Source organism: Cinclus cinclus, chromosome 20, assembly GCF_963662255.1.
Source record: "Cinclus cinclus chromosome 20, bCinCin1.1, whole genome shotgun sequence".
In the NCBI taxonomy this organism is placed as follows: Eukaryota; Metazoa; Chordata; class Aves; order Passeriformes; family Cinclidae; genus Cinclus; species Cinclus cinclus.
This window is the reverse complement of record NC_085065.1, coordinates 6,683,743-6,701,313: the sequence shown is the minus strand read 5'-3', so window position 1 is coordinate 6,701,313 and position 17,571 is coordinate 6,683,743. Positions and strand designations below refer to the sequence as shown.

The 17,571-nt window shown below is 47.9% G+C and overlaps 1 protein-coding gene across 1 annotated transcript in view; it reads right to left on the bottom strand.

The window, feature by feature from the left end:
• CACNA1G (calcium voltage-gated channel subunit alpha1 G) overlaps nt 1-17,571 on the bottom strand; it is a 97,350-nt gene that overhangs the window by 61,544 nt on the left and 18,235 nt on the right. Inside the window, exons 8-11 of the mRNA XM_062506560.1 lie at nt 16,584-16,948; nt 2,151-2,302; nt 1,432-1,617; nt 201-315 (exon numbers count right to left, since the gene is read on the bottom strand). Coding sequence (XP_062362544.1) covers nt 201-315; nt 1,432-1,617; nt 2,151-2,302; nt 16,584-16,948 — 818 coding nt within the window. The remainder of the gene's footprint in view (nt 1-200; nt 316-1,431; nt 1,618-2,150; nt 2,303-16,583; nt 16,949-17,571) is intronic.

Here is a 17,571-nt window from a genome sequence, read left to right as displayed (position 1 = left end):
AGCCTTGGCAGCCCCTCCTCACCAGGGTTCTGATTTAGTCTGGAAAACAGTCTGAAAGCCCCCATAAACCTGCACTTGTGGTTTTGGCTCATCTTCTTTCCATGGCATGGAGCTTCACTAAGCCCTGATGAGCTGGAAAACAGCCCCAGTTCTTTACAGTCTCAAAACACCCATCAGCTGTGGCATTTTCCATTTTGTACCTGGAAAACAGTGACGATGGCCCAGAGCAAGGAGTCAAAGTTCTTCCTGTCGGGCAGAGTGTCCCCATCCCGCTCCGAAGCGAACTTACAGCCAAAGAGGTGCATGCCCAGGATGCTGAAATGACAGGAAGCAGGGGCTCAACAAGACCACCACACAAATCAGTAATCATACAGCAGGGTGACTCTCTCCTCATTTCACCTGGGCAATTCCTTTTTATGTTTGTTTTTTTTTTTTTTTAAAGATGGATCCTTTGTTCGTTGAAAAACATGCCTTGAGATCACGCAAATTGGTGGTGAATTTAGGTCAAATCTGTCAAGGAGTTTCAACCAAAAAGTATGTCTGCTCCTTGTTTTTCTTCTGCTTCATTTTTTCTAAGTCAAAACATTGTCTTTCAACATTTTCTAAACAAAATGTTTTGACTTTCTGTTTTGCAATGACACATTTTCAGCAAAATATGCTTCAACTGAATTAAGAAGACAAAAAGGGTTTTTGTGAAATGCCTGAATAAGACATATCAGGGGACTCGAAACAGCTTTTTCAATTTTGACAGAAGAACAGAATACCTTTCATTACGGATAGACACTAAAAGAATAATCTTCTTTGCCCTGCTCTCTGCTAGTAACCTGAATAATCAAATTATTTACAGCTCTACTGAGCACCAAAGCTGCAAATGGCAGTTTTGGAGTCTCACTGGAAGAAGGGACATTATCCCCTGGAAGAGACTGTTTCTCTCCAGCCTTCCCAGTGCCTGCATTGCTCAAACACCATAGTTGGCTGTAGAAGGAGAAAGGCTCTTCTCAAAATCTAGACCAAAATCTAAAAATACAGGGCTATGTCAACCCTGTTTCTAACATTTCTACTTGTCTGAAGATGAGGCCATGAAAAAGCACAAGCACCACCATGTCTGACATTTCTTTAGGAACATCATCCTCTTCTTGGCAATATTTTTAGCAGAAGGCTTTCTGATAGCTGGTAAGTAATGGGATTTCTGTCTTGGGGTGATGTCAAGGAATCATCCAGGCTGAAAGATTTTCTTTGTGAACCATTTTGCAAAGACAAGCATCTCATTTGGCTAACTGAGAGAATTTAGGGCAGCACACCGCAGCCAGCAATGCTGTTCTTGGGACCATCCAGCTCAGCTGGTACGGACTCTGTCATCGCCTCATCCCACCACGGGACCCCATCTAAAAACCCAGAGCAAGCTCAGGACAGGGAATCGGAAACACTCACCTAAAGATGAAGATGAAGAGCATCAGCAACATGCAGAAGGTGGCCACGTTGTCCATGGTCTTCATGAGAACGACGAGCTGGCGTTGCAGGGCTGGCATGAAGCGCACCAGCTTCAGCACCCGCATCAGACGGAAGGTGCGCAGCACCGAGAGCCCCCCGCCCTGCTGGCCCACGATCTCCCACACACTGAGGGAAACAAAAACGTCAGTGCAAGGGGACGGGACGAAGCCTAATTGCAAAGGCCCGGAGGAGAGGTAGTGAAGGGAAGGTGAAATTCAGGGAGAAGAGAGGTGGAAAGTGGGCAGGCACGCGCTGCCAATGCCCGCGGTGATCTGGACTCTGTCCAGGCTTGCAAAGAGCAGAGCCCCACTTGAGTGTCAAAAAATATGCCTGGAAATCAGTGACTGCAGCTGCAGGGCCAGTTATAGAATTTGTACGTGCCAAGAAACCAGAGATACTTAATCGGGCACTGGTTGTGCCATTTGGATCCCAGACTGTCCCAGGACATTGGGACTGACAGATTTCTGCTTGGGCCTCTCTCTAAAATGACCGTAAAATAATCCCAAGATATGTATTAGCAATCATGCCTAAGTGCATTCATTACAGAGAGAAGTGTAAAGTGTCACAGGAAGGTATTTATGCCAACTCTCCATTACTTTCTGTTTAATTAAACAGCCAAATGAGGAGAAACACACATAAAGAAAGCTCAAGGTTTGTACCTAATCACCACAATGATCCCATCAAAGATGTTGTATGGATTCTTAATGTAGCCAAAAGGACCATAAACAAGGACTTTCAACAGCATCTCCAAGGCAAAGAGGCTTGTGAAGACAATGTTGCTGATCTCCAGGGCATTGGTAAGTTCTTCTGGCTGGGGAAAGAAGAGGAGGAAATTGAGAAAACAAACAGAAAGCTCCACATCCAAAAATCACATGTGGAAACACAACAAGCCCCAGTACTGCAAGTGTGAGAATACTGATGCTAATGATGTGGTGAGAAAATGGCAATAGCTCACTAAAGCCCAGGAGATGGAAGGAAAATACTATTAGAGTGTTTAAGGTTTAGAAGTCCATCGTAAATTCAGCAGGTAAATCTGGACATGGACTTCATGTTAATCAGAGCTTTAGTACCACCTCAGGAGGTTTAGGCAGAAATGGCATTTACTGAGGCTTAATGCTTTGAGATCCCCCACACTGATTGTCCTTATGCAGAAGGGAAAGTTGGGCCATTTTCTCACATAAATATCCCTTTAGGGCCTGTCTTTTTATTTAGTAGCTCATCAAAAGATTTGAGCTAAGATTTTTCAAAAGCAGAGATCTGAGGTGATATAACCAGAATGGCTCAAAAAAAAAAATCTCATTACTCAAAAAAAAAAAAAAAAAATCTCATTATCAGGTAGCCCCAAACCTGCAACTGAGGAAGGACCTGATCCTGGCATTCCAGACAGGCAATCTGAAAACAGAGGTATGAAAAAAACCCCCAAAACTTAAGAAAAACTTAAGAAAAAGTTAAATTCTGAAAAAACTACCCAGACTCCTGGTAGTTTTAGATCTAAATTAATACCTTTTGTGGATTTTTTAGCATGTTTCAGAGGGTTCCCAACAATGCCTGCAGATGCTCAGTGCTTTGCTTTCCCCCATAGGTGGGCGGGCATTATTGGAAAATATATGTCAGAAGAGAAAACCCAGTGGTGCAGTCTGTGAGGGATCAGCCAGCGGCTAGGACAGAATCCACGTGTCAGATCCCATCTCCCCATTTAACCCCAGCACACAGGTGTGGCCGTGTGCTCCTGCTGAAAGGCTTCATTACAATCAGGAGCTGACATCCCCTGGCAGATGGCGGTGGGGTCACATCAGCAGTGCTGAGCTGGGCTGGCACAGCTCACCAAACACCTCACACACAGTGGCTGCTGGCTTCCCCTGGGGCAGACTGGCACTGGCTGGTCTAAATCCCCACTTTCAACCACCCATGTGGCTTTGGATGCCTGGACCATAACCGTGGTGGGATATGGCCAGAGGTGCACACTCGCAGCAGCCACACGACGAGCAGAGGAAAATGTGCAACACATGCAGTTGACTGTGCCTTATACTTACATGAAACACATTCATGACTGGCCAAAATCTTCCTGTGACAGACCAGGAGCTGCCACACCACAGCACAGATTGTAGGGTTTGACTTGGGGTGACCCAACCCTGACACCATGGCAACCACGACAGTACAGACCTCAGGGCCAGGATCAGCCATGCTTCAGAGCCTCAAAAAACTACAGTGACCAAGGGGTTCATAGATACATGCTGGCAAAAAACCCAGATAAATCCATGCAGCTATTCAAATCTTTGTTTCCAAGGGTTAAACTATCCAGGTCCAGCCTTTCCTGCTCGGGTTCCTCCAACCCAGCTTGAGGGTAGATGGGGACCCAAACTGGTGGGATGTTATCTCAGCATGGTAGTGAATCCCTGAGGACTTGCACGGATATTGCCGTGAGCTTGTGATGGCACAAGATAGCAAAGGATGAAACAGCAGCATTTAAAAAAAAAGTAATAAAAAAGTAAAAAAAAAAAAAAAGAGGGTGTTGAACACAACTTATACCTCAAGCATCCTTGCTGAAGAACAGATCCCTTGGCTAGAGCTTGCCAAACACACCATGCACACAGCACAAATCACCTGCCCACTGATCTACAGCTAAAATATAAATGCTGCAGCTCCCAATATTAAATTTAGCTGTGGTTTAATGTTGTAATACCTGTGGGAACACTCAGACACAGGGAAATAAATAGGCCAAGAACTTATATGTCAAGCTGCACCTCAGGACAATTTGAAATAGCTACAATTCTACATTACTCACAAAAAAATGCCAACTCATTCATGAGTGCCCCAGTGCCGAGGCAGGCTGTGCTGTTATTAGTACTGCAGTGATACTGCTGGAAAGGAGATGTGTTCCTGGAAGCTTTCCTTCTCATCCATCAGCACCACTAACCTGGACCCCGAGGGCTGATTTCCACCCTCTGGTCCTCCTCTGCAGTGGCACAGTGAAACCTAACTGGCTCCACAGGCACAAGCCAGTTAAATCCCTCACCCAACATCTCCCACAGTCACAACATCCCTTCCTCTCGGTGGCTGACATGGAAAATCCAACAGCCCTGGAAGGATGACGTGTTAATAGGATGGATTAATGAAACTTTGGACTTCACGGGCACTTTCTGGTCAGAGATGTTGTTGGAATGTGCAAATCCAGATGGGAGGTGCAGGCAGGGCATAGTTGGGTGATGTGGGGAGGCAAAGGGGGAGCAGCACCTACATTGCAGCTCTCCCAGGATCCTCAGCACACACTGGAGGGGCTGTGATACCTCTGTCCCATGACATTTCCCTCCCAGACCACCCAACTCAGGAGATATCCAACACCCAAACAGCCCTGGCACTGGCTTGTGAGGGCTGTGGATCAGCCCATGCTGACACAGCATCAACAAATCTACCTGCCTCCCATTGCTTCACCCCAAAAAAGCTGCCTGCCCAACCCCACTCCTCCACACACTCTTTTCCACCTCCCTTGCAGGAAACAGTTTTTAATATCTGAGACACGGGGCAGACATAATAAAAATGAAGAGTGGGAACTCCTGAACCAGAGGTGAGAATTAATATCCAAAAATCTAAGATGATTGGCCAAACTGGATTGAAAGAGAAAGGGAAAACTTCCATTTCAGGAGAAGAAAAGATTCATAGCAGCCTAGAACTCTGCTGGAGGGGGCAAGCTGAGGATCCACTGGAAGCACACCCCACTCTGACCTGGCTGAAATCAGCTGAGTTATTTTGTAGTTTGGGAAACTACACATCCCTAAACAGTTGAAATGGGGTGAAGCAAATTACCTGGGGATTTCACAGCCATCTGTGAAGCAGGACATCCCCCCCAAGACCCTCAGTCCCACTCAGGGGTCTCCAGGGGAGCTCATGATCCCCCTGAAGCAGCTCATCATCCCTTTCAAGGGACATGGGATTGCAGCTGGTCCATGGGGCACCCCTGCCATGAGCACCACTGGGATTTATTTGTACCAAGAGAGGGGAGCTGTGATCATGATCCTGCCCCAGGGAATCTCAGCCAGGCCGTGGGGATTCAGACCTTCTAAGAATGCCAGCTATGGGATTTTCATTCAGCCACAGATGTATATAGATAATAAGATTATTTTTTAAGATGCTTCTACTCTAGAGAAATCACAAGTATGTCTGAGACCTCTTTCCTGAGACATCATTACACTACAGCAGGAACGTGATTTTCTCTCCCATGGGAATTGAAATTTTCATCCCATCCCAAACAAAAATTCAGAATTTCAGACTTGGGAAACTAAAACACAGTACACAAAATCTTGGAGGTTCTTCCCTCTATTTTAGTCCTCATTTCTTTATCTCTTTGCTTTGTGCTGTAAATCAACCAAAATTAAAAAACATAAATAAAAGTCAGCTTGAAGAAGAACATGGAACCTTTTGTTCCCCAGCTGTCCAAATGGACATTTCATATACCTCAAACAGCATATTCCAATAAAGTTGAAGGGGGTTTTGAGGCCAGTTCACTGAAACTGCTCCTTTCCCACAAACAGCTTCAAATGTGATAAACTGCCATTTTCTGACAATAACCACCTAATCAAACACTATCGACCAGCTCTAGACATGATGTACCTGAGAGAGTCACTGACTGCTGGCACACAACCAGCTTCATGATCCTCACTGGCTGAGAGGAAAAGAGCAGGCAAAATCACTCAGATTTCCTCTCTGAGGGCCACAACACAGCAACTGGGGGAAGTAACATCCTTTTTTTCACTAAATGATATATTCTAGGAAAAAGAACAACCCTCCAGGACCACCCTAAAAAGGGCACTTTTCAGGAAGCAGAAACTGAGGTGCAGAGCCTGGGGTTTCTGTGCAGCACAAAGCCTCTGCCCACCACCCCCATTACAGCACAGCTGCCACAGCCTCAGCTTCTCCATTAAAAGAAGAGTCTGCTAATTCTCTCATCAGTAGCAGCAGTGCCTAATTAAAAGGAAAGCATCCTATGATTAAACGAGCAACACCCAGAAAGAGCGAGATCCAAGTGTAATTCAACTGTGGTACAAAACACCAGTTCTGCCAGCGAGCCCTTAGTAAATACTGAATTTTGTTTATAGGACAGCTTGCCTTGCTGGACACACAGATATGTTGTCCTGGATAAATCATTCCCTGTTAGCCTTCTGTTTGTGTAGTGTCGATTTGTTGGTGTACCAAACAGCACATTAACAAGTTGTGGCAGCACATAAAACCAGAGCAGACAGGGCAGAAAACACTGAGTGGCATTGGGGCAGCAGGAGGATGTGAGCCCCAGGCACCCACCCAGACCTGACCCAGCCTGGCAGAGGGCAAGTGTGGCAGCCGGGAGGGCATGCTCTCTGCATCCTGCCTGGAGGATTCAGGCAGGGCTGTCTGGCACCAAGCAGGGCACTGCCAGAGGGATGGGAGGAAGAAAGGGGAGATGTCCCCAGAGTGCTTCAAGAGGTATCTCAAAGCTGGACCAGCACCTTGTCCTTTTTCAGCATTCAGCAGTAGGCTCTAATGCATTTCTTTCTTTTTCCTCCCCTATTTTTAAAGCTGAGTAGACACTCAAAAGTGAGACTTCCAGTGGCAGAAGGGAAATTGGTGCATTTCTTTGTGGGCACGTGCCATTTCTCCCTGTACATGGGGCTCCAAGGTGTCTGCTAAGCAGGTGAGGTTGTGGGCACTGAGCAGGGAGGAAGGTGAGGACAGGAGCTGGGACCATGCAAGCCCTGGGGCCTGTGATCCCCAATTTCTGAGAAACAAGCCCTGCTGCTGGATCAAGTGCAACCAAGTACCTTGGCAAACAGTGCCCAGAGTTTACAAGGCTTCCAACTCCTGTCTTCCTCCATCTGTGACCCATTTAGGGCACAGGGTCTTCTTCTTCTTCATCATCATCATCATCATCATCCCTGCTCCCAGTGCAGTGGGTATGGCTGGCACAGATCCATCCACCCCACACCCCCCTTGCCTAGACAATGAGCTCCAGGGTTGCAGCCAAGCCTGGTCTTGTCCAGCCCCTGCTCCTGGGATGCCAACACAAAAGAACAGAAGCACCCCAGGGTCTTTCCTCTCTATCTTGCTAACAATAAAACAGAAAAACCCACTTTGTCTCACCACAGCACAGAGAGAGGGATGGGACAGCCAGCCAGCAGGCAGATCCCTCCTGATCCCAAGGGATATCTTTGGGATATCGCTCTGCTTCTGTGAGCAGCCAGAAGACTGTGAAAACATCCAACCCATTCAAACTGCTGCAAGAATAAGACCTTTCTGAAATCATTACCATGGCAACTAGGAAAAATAACACAGAAAAAAAATAGCAACCTCAGCTCTTTCACAGGAAACACCAACAACATTTTACTGACTCATCACTCGCAGATTTCTAATATATATACATAAGAAAGAAAATCAAATGGGTCACACAAAGATAGGATTTTCAACTTAACACTGCTCTGTTAAGATCCTCTCCACCCTCCACGTGGGTGCAGACACACACCACGTCCACCCCGAAACAGAAGCCAGACCACAAGTCCTGGGGCAAAATGCAAGAAATTCTGGCAAAACAGAAGCAGCTCTTAATTAACAAAATGAGGTGCCCTTTCTTTGCCCTCTCCCACGCTCAGTTTCCCATGACTGACAGCTCATGGCTGTGTCCTCACTCAACCCACAAGCCTTCTCCATGCACTGCCCCCATCACATCCACGTTAATCCCCCTGTATCACTGCACCCACCGAGCCATGACCATCCAAAATACCACTTTGGGTCTCTTCAGTAAATACAGTTCCTCTTGGCTCCAGAGCTGCTTGCAACTTTATAAATAGAAACTCAATCCACTCCTATTTTCAGAAGTGGCATTCATTGTCTTTGGGGCTCCTTAAAAGGTATCAGGCTTTAACTATTGTCCTGTGTCCAGCAGAGCAAACCTGAGCCATGCTTAATCAGGGTCTGATAGGCTTCCTCTACTTGTCCTTTGCCAAACTGGTTAAAGAAAACAATTCAGAAAGCAGCAGGATTGCAGTAGGTTTTGCTCTGCTCCTCCTAGGGCTGGAGACATGGAAAAGTGTGGTGTGCTCACTGCTCAGTGGGCTAGAGGAAGAGTGCTGGGATGTTCAGGATTTATAGGCATTTATTATCAGGAAATGACTTTGACAGACAAGTGAACAAGTCCAGTTACATCCCTTCACTGCACGGGAAAGAAGGATTTTCTTACGGGCTGAATGGAAGCTGAATACTTCATGCCACAGCAAGTAATGCTGTAAGAAAGGGAGGAAAGAAGCTTTCATTTCAGAAAAGTCCGAGCTGTCTGCACAGGAGGGATTCCCCCTCCACCTCCTCTGCTCATCTCCTTGTCTTCCACACAGCCTTCCCCATTCCAATCTACAAGTATCCCTTCCCACCCCACACCTGCAGAGAGAATGAGCTGAGTCCTGTGGACATGGAACCCCCTGGTGCAAGACCTTCCTCTCCAGCACACCTTTGTTGAAGAACTGTGGCAAAAAAACTGAATTCCCTGGCCCCCACTGTCCATATGGGGCTGAGTCCCCAGACACCTCTTGTTTCCCTTGTGAGTGGGGTGCAAATGAGGGGATGAGCCCTAAATTAGATGGAGAATTTAACTGACCCACCCTGAAGGGACCTGCCCGACCTGTAAACAGGGTCTGCAGACCACACCCTCCTCCACCAAGTCCTGCAGCTGGGTTCTCTTTATCACTCTCAGGAGGCACAGCAGATATTCTTGCCTGAACTCCTTATCTCTCTCTGCTTGAGATTTCTGGATGAATATTATCCCAGAAAATGCAAGAAAAACATGAACCGGCTCATCCCTCTGCCCAGGTTTCGAAGGAGCTTAAGCTGAACAAAAGCAGCATTTCCACTTGGTCACACCTTGTAAGTACTTGAGATTTAAAGCCCTCTATTTCTGGTTAATCTAAACCAAGTTGGAAACTTATCTCCCCATTAGTACTTGAGAAGGGACCAGGGAGAGAGAGGAAATAAAGAGGGAAAGAAAAAACGCTGTCACTGTAGGGCTCCTGCACAGTTCTGCTGAAGCTGGGTTTCTGATGCTGGTAACACTATCTCTAATGCTGACAGACATCCATGGCTTGTTTCCTAACATCAGCAAAAAACCAATTATAACAAAGAGCTGAAATCCAGCAGAGATGAGGGAAAAAGAACTCGACTGCTGCCCCCGTTCCTTCTGGGGGATGAGCAGGGTGGGAATGGGCTCCGAGTACGTGAGTGGCAGCAGGGCAGAGTCATGGGTGCCAACAGCACTGGGACAAACCTCTACCAGGAGAACGAGGGGAAAATATGGACTGATTCCTGGGAAAACACCAACAACCAGAAGTGCTTACAGATGAAAGCGTTTGTGATACAAGCTGAGGGTGATCCAGATGTTCTAGCTGAATTTCCTGGCTCCCACCCAAGGGGAACAACCACAATAATCAAAGAAGGAGCAGAAATGCCTGGCTATCTGCAGAGAGCAGTGATTTTTCATCTGCACAGGGATGAAGCAGGTTTTGAAAGCACACATAATTTTCCCATTTCACCAAGCTGGAGTCTCTTCTCAATGCTGCCTGAGCAGAGATAATACGAGGGTATGGATGGCAGCTGAAACAACAGCTGTAATGATAGGATCTAAGGCAGCTCGAGTATTTCCAGCCTCTGAACTAAATTAACAGGAAAGGACTGACACTTATGGTTCCCCAACCAGGGAGTTGAAAAAAACTTTAGCAGGTGTCAAGGAATCTATATAGGCTCATCCCTAAAGCATGCAGAGAACTGATATATCCGATAAACAAAAATAACCTTTCCAGTTGCATGAAATCTCATTTAATTTTCAAATAATTCAGTCTCCAGAACCAGGATAAAGTCTGCTTTGTAGGCACAGCCCGCTTTTTAATGACTAAGAGGATCATGGCAATTTTTTACCCCTGGAAGAGCTTCACAAGTGAGTCAAATAAAACCTGCGAGCTCCTGCAAGACCCCATAAACTCATCAAATCCTCGAGAAGCAGAAGAATCCCCAAGGTCCATAAAAAGAATTACGCCCAATAACAAATAGAGAGCTGGTTTTTAAGTCAGTGATCCTAGCAATTAACAGCTCTGATGACTTCCATCAGCACCGACTCCTCCAGTCTCCAGCAACAAGCCATTAATAAGAGTAATTTCTTCGTAAGGAGCTAATTGAATACAAGGCTGCAAACCCATAGGGCACCTCCTTTTCCTGCTGTGGGAGTGCCCCTTGCAGCTGAAGTGCCGAGGAATTAAGCTGACAGTAGCTCCAAGCCCTACATTGGGCAGAGCCAGCAGGCACTGAGGGAGGGAAAAGCCTCACTGAGCTGCCAAGGCTTTGATTGCTTGGCTAAGAGCAGCTGGCACAGGGCTGGAGAGATGTGTAATGGAGTTAAATAGAGACATGGGATGTGCACCCAAGTGGAAGTGGAGATACCTCTAGGAAGAGAAGACAGTGCATGAACGTGAGGACTTGTGAGCTCCTGGGAAGAGCCCAGGGCAGATGGAGGTTTTCCAAGGAAAGGCTGTTTCATTGATTCAGGGATGCACACACCTGTGTCAGTGCCCTTCTAAAACAAAGCCCCATGAATCAGACTCACACAGGGAAGCATCAAATGAGAAATTTCACCACGAAGCTGGTCTGTACCGTTCAGCTGGAGTGAGACAGCCGGGGTACAGGGTTAAGGGGTACAGCACCAGTTTGCATCAGTGTGTGATGCAGAGAGCCCCTAGTGCAGCATCAGCTGCTGCCTGGACATGGGACAGGTCTTTTGAGTCCCTGCACTAAAAGAAGAGAAGAGAAGCAAGAGATACCAAAAATATTTCACAAAACAAAACTATTCCCTTCCTTCCTGACCTGGAGACCTGACACAAATCCATGTGCATCAAAGAAGCCAAAATATATGTGCCCTGGACTGACCTGGCATGGAGCCACAGAGGCTGGAAGGGACACAGTGTTATCCACAGCTGCCCTATGCAGGTAAAGGGTGAGCTGCAACCAATCCCCAGATCTCCCACAGCCTCCTTAGGAGGCAAATGAATACTGGGCAAAATCTCATTTTAGGACATATGGATGGTCAAAGGAGCAGTGTCCACACACCTGACAAATCTGCAGCTGCTATCCACCAGCAGCAAAACATTCAACTGGGCCTGAAACTGGTGGGGATTGGGATGCTCTTGATCACCAAGTCCCGGTAATCCAAATATTTCTGATCCCAAAGATGCCCTTATCTTTTGAGGCAATGCTCATACAGAGGTCCAGACCTGCTACTCTCCACTCTGCCCAGAACTTTGGACACGCCAGTACCCTGAGACCTGAGGCACCAACCTGTCACATCCCCACTGTCCAGTTCCCTTACACCATTTTTCCATGGAACAATCCAATTTTCCTCCCACATGGAGCAATCAATCAGTGGGTGTCATGACAGCTAATAATTTCCAGTTACCTTCTTCCCTGCACATTGAATTCAGGCAGAAGCAGAAGTACATAAATACCATTTGGGTGACTATTATTAATGCTTGAACCTGCAGCCTAATGGTTGCTCCATGCTGACAGGTTTTCTAACCCTTCACATCCCCTTCTCCATCATCCTGGATACCTAAAAATTTCATGTTCTGTGATGCTGATTAAGACAACCCTCTTGTTCTTGAACCTTGACTATTTACATAAATAGACACTTTAATGCATTTTGCCAGCAAGGTTTCCTTTGACTCCTTGGTACAGATGGTTGATATTTCCATGCTGCAGCAGCTATTAGATCGTAATGTTACCAGTGACAGCTCCACATCATCTGTACCCTGCTCTCTCCCCTGCAGCAGGACGTACCAGGAATTCAGTCTGAGATACAGCCATGGGCTTAGGCTGCTCCTGTCTCCTGCACAAGGAGTTTGCCCACCTTGGCTTGGGGCACTGTGGCTTTGTGGGTCCCTACAACACGCTGCTGTAGCTGGGGGTCCTGCACTGGCTGCACTCTGCTGGGAGATGTCAGGTATTGCCTCATCCCACTCACTTGAAGAACTGTCTCCCATGGATAATAAGCTGTTCCCCTTGGGTGCTGTCACAGAATCACTCACACTTGTCACCTCTCCAGTTTGCTCTTAAAAATTAACAAAAGGCTCCCCACAGGTCTGAACCAATTCTTTCTTCCTTCTTTCAGAGACACCAGAATTTTGGATCAATCTAGATCCAAGTCCACACAAGAGCCAGGCAGGGATTTGAACCCTCTGCAGCTTTGGGGAGGCCAGGGAAGGACTCTCCAGTCTCTTTCTTGTTATGTTAACAATGGCAAAACACCGCAGAGACAGCGGCTGAAATTCAAGTGCTATTTAAACAAATGAATATGTAGGGTATAGTTCATACAATGCGAGTTCAGACAAGGAAACTCAGAACCGCCAGGAAGCACCATATGAACCAGATTTTAGAAACAAAAACAAAACCCCAAAGTCCTTCCTCAAGGAAGCCCTTGCTGAATTCTTTCCCCTGCTGAGGAGTCCAACATCACGCCTCATACTAAAGCCTTTGCTTTTCACTCCAAGAAAGGACTTGGAGGAAGAAAAGGAAAATAAAAGCAGCACATTATGGAACAGAGCCTGGCTTACAGCCAGAGCTGGGGGGAAAGCAGCACAGAAACCCTCTGGTTTAGCAGCACATTTTACTCCTGCTCTATGGCAGAACAATCTTTGGCAAAGCCGCAGCTGTTTGAACCCGCAGTGCTGCAGAGGCTCAGCCTCCCTAAGGCGAATCAGTCAATTGGTTCAACAGTGTATTTAAAATCCCCTCGAGTCTACCTTTAAATCACATTTATATTCCTCTACCCAAAGCTAATAGTTTCTACCTGCATTTTGCTTCCTCTCTGTAGAAAAACAAGCTATTTAGCAGCCACATTAATAATCCGTGGCAATCTGGTTGTCATTTCCCTGATGGAAAATTTCACACTGCTGCCCAGCAGCCGCGACGTGGCGAGTGCTGCGAGCACCTCACACTGTGCTGCCTCCCTCCCACTGCACCTAGAGTCAGGAGAGCACAGGAGTTGGATCTGGATGGCTGGGGTGGGGAGGAAACACTGAATTACACCCAGTCAGGTGTACCTACAGCTCAGGCATGTGCAGGAGCCACGCGGAAACAACCTGGTGTTGAGTGAGAAAGTCGGTCAGCTTATGTCAGGAGGAGCTTAGAGAAAACTCAGCTCTTGAAGCCCCAGCCATGTGATGGTAAAAGGTGTGTTGACAATTTACTGTGGAAGGTGGCCTGTGGAAAAGAGCTTTGGGTGGAAGAGGAGCTTCATGCAGCAGCCCTGGCCATGGGTGCTCAGTCTGGCCAGGTTGACTGATGGGTGAATACAAATAAACAGCAGGAGGTGGGGGCCAATTTGTTCACACTCCCAATTGCCACTCATGTGTTATGTTCCTTCAGAGAACCACTGTCATCTTAAATATCCCAACCTGGCCTACTGCGGGTGCCCTGTCTGTTAAACAAGGAACTGAAAGATTGCTTCAGGTCCCTCCAGGCTACCTGTCCCAAGGTGAGATGTCAAGCCTCCAGAGAAGCAAACTTTTCTCCCAAGCTGCTATGAGGATCTCAGCTCACCAGCTCCTGTCTTGAAGTCCAGGATGCTCTGGTGGTCCCAGAGCTGCTGAATCCCACCCAGCATTGCTAGGTGCAGATGGGTGGGCAGAAGCTTCTTCCTTCTTGAGTAACCTCCAGCCTGTCCTTCCTCTCAGAGAGGAGCAGCCCGTCTGCCAAGGGGCCACTAAACAACACAAGGTTTTGATATGACACCTTAAAATAGGCCCTTAAAATAGTTACCCTAATATAGCCCACTGTGCCCAGGGCAGTATGTGGAAAGCCCAAGAGGTAAATACTGTCTAAATATGCAGAGAGCTTAATATAGAAAATCATGGAGTCAAGTACTCTTCAAGCACCCTCATGTCTTTGCAAACATCAGTCAGTAAAGATAAATTTGACATGGTTGATCACTCACACTTTTAGAAAAGGCTCTTCTAAAAGAAAATAATCACGTTTCTGTGTTTATAATCTCTGCAGGAAGGCCTGGTCCAGCATTTTGCCCCTCTAATTCCTGCTTTCATAACTGTCAGATTATGAAATTGCCAACTCTAAGCCTTACGAGGTTACAAAGAAACACCTCTCTGTTCTCTGCCGCCACTTCGAGCAGATGAACTAATGAAAACAAGCTCTGCTATTCCCTCCAAATGCCTGGGAGAAAGGAATCTGGAACAGTAGTAGCTTCAAAATACCATTAAAGAAAGCAACCACCCACAGTGTCTGGAGTACCCCCACGCTTATCAGCTCCCTTCACCCTTGTTGCCCAAAAACCATACAAAGCTCTGCTCTTGACATCCAGATGTTTGCTGGGACTCACCACTGGCCAGGGCAGAAACCAGAAACCTCCTGCCCCACTTTTCCCAAGGCAAAGAATTAAGGAGTTGTGTTGCACTTAGGGTGTTTGATGATGGAAGCTTGGTCAGCCCCCCATCCCCAGTGGGGTGGTCCCCCCAGGTGGGAGCCCACACCAGCATCTCCCAAAGATGCTCCTGGTAAAGGGCAACAAGCTCTGACAATCTGCCCCTTGGGCAATCACAGCAAAGACACTGTGGATCTGTATTCACCCTTCAGCCAAGGGAGGAATAAAAATGTTTATTGGTTTCTGTGAACCACCTCCTCCCAGCTTCTTTAGAGATGATCTTCCCGAGATTATTAAATAAAGGTAGAATCACTCAAGCTTTCCTGCAGAGCTCCCACCAAGGGCATCAAATGAAGGTGAAACCAGCAGGACTTTGGAGTGCACCACTCTTTAATGTGTATTGAAAACAATACCTAGCCAGCCAGACTGCATCAGGGCATCAGGGGGAAGGTGCTGGCTGGAAGGGACACATTGAGCACAGCCACGTCTCCCTGGCACTCAGTCACTGAGGCATTAATGCCACAGGAGGACAGGGGAATTGGGAGTTGATCTGCAGCCACCACCACTTCCACCAGGAGGTGGGGGAGAAACACCTCTGCATGCAATCGTGAGCAGCTCAGCAAACATGAAACATGTCAGGAAGGGAGAAACGTGGAGTCATGACTTGATATGCAACGAGCTCCCAGCCAAAACTGGCACAGGGGTGGCTGTGTCTTTCTGGGAGCACAGAGCTCTGACATCCCAGGAGAAGCAACATGCTGGGAACCCTCAAGAATAGGAGTGGTCTGTAACAAGGTTCTGCAACATCCCTGCATCCCCACTAACAAACTCTTCACCCCAAAGGAAGCACGTACCTGCAGCCCCAAGACGTGTTGTGCTTGAGGCAGGATCGAGGGCACCGTGCCAGGCGGGCCCCAGCAGCAGCCACAAAACCCATGTGAGGCCATAGCATGCAAAGCCTCTGAAAGCAGAGTTCTCGTCATCCTCATGGAGATGTTTAAAGAGGAACGTGGCAACTCCTTTTCTTAATGACTATATATAGGGAAAGCTCTGCTAGGTGACAAACGGTGAGAGGCTGGAGCAGAGGCAGTCTCTTGCCTGCAAGGACTCAGATAATTGAGTGAAGGAATAGCCAGTGATGAGTCTATTTTGGACTCATCATGCTGCTGCTGGAGTGTTCACTGAGGAGGCAAAGCCATTTGTTACCTTCTCTCCAAGGAGTGAAAATTCAATAGAGTTCCCTGCGTGCAGCTGCACTGACCCCAGAGCCCACAGAGCCCACAGAGCCCACAGCTGCTGGCAGCATCTCAAGCACTGCCAGGCTCACACTGACCTGGTGGCAAAGGGCTGCTTCCTCTCCTTGGTCCTCTCACCAGACACCCCAGCACCAGCTGGTGCTGCCCAGGGCACAGTGGTCTCAGCATGGTGCTGACCATCCCTGCCAGGGCTAGGATGCAAGAGCTCACACAGCCAGGTACCAGTCAAGGTGATTGCTGCAACCTGCAAGCAGGCTCAGAGGAAAAAGCTGCCTTATTCCAGTCTGGGACCCTTCCCAGAGGATTCCAATGCCTCTCACCCTAAACCATCCCACCAACAGCTGGACTGGGACTCATAACCCCACCAGCAACCCCTCTGCACCAGGAGCTGCCAGGACAGCACTCACCTGCTCGTGGTACTCAATTCCCATGCTGAGCGTGTTAATGAGAATGGCCACCATGATCCCACGGCCAAAATATTTGCTGTCCACAATCTTCCGGAAGGTCTCACACACCACATGCCAGAAGGCCAGCACCAGGTGGGCTCTCCTGGCCCTGGCTCTGCCCCTCTGTGGGTCCCGCTGGTCACTGTAGTGGGCATCCTGTGTGAACTCGTAGACCCCCTCGCTGTCTGAGCCCGCTGTCTCGTTGTCCGACAGCTCAGCCTCGCCCGCCAGCGCTGTGAGGCAGTAAGGGCAGCTCTCAGAGGTGCAGGAGCCACCCTCCAGCTTGGTGCAGGGGCTGGAGATCTTGCAAGAGCTTTGGCAGGGACCTGAAATGCCAACAGAGCAGGGAAAGGGCAGTTTGTGAGCTGGGACAGGGGGCTGCAGGAAGCAACACCCACTCCCTGTTAGCACCAAGCCTTTGCTCCTGACATGACAGGCACTTCCTAATGGGAAAAAGGTTTCTGCTGGGTTAAAACCTGGGCTCCCCAAGTACCTTCTCTCTGTTTATAAAGTCCTCTTGGCTGCCCCCAATACCAGCCCAGCCGTGCACCCTGAGCACATTTCATTACATCTCTAGCCATTACAGGAAGGAGGAAGCAATCCATTTCCCCGGTCCTGGCAGGATCCCGGCTGTAATTATCAGGAGGACTGTTAGCAGCCTTCTTTCCAGTTCCCTCTGCTGATGCTCCAAAACCACTAGCTTCCCTCTCCACACACTGGCCTTAGTGGCAGCTGCCAGGTGTCTCCTGGATAAAATACCAAGCAATGCATGCACCTGAGTCCTGCATGGCAGCACCCAGCAGTGAGAATGCAAACCCTGTGCTAAACCTGGGAAAGATTGGCCAGAAACACTCCTTGGAGGCTGAGAGTGTTTGGATCCGACTGTCCTGAAGTCCTGAATTTCAGGGTGTGGAGGGGAAAAGAATATCTTGCAGTGAAGGTATGAAAC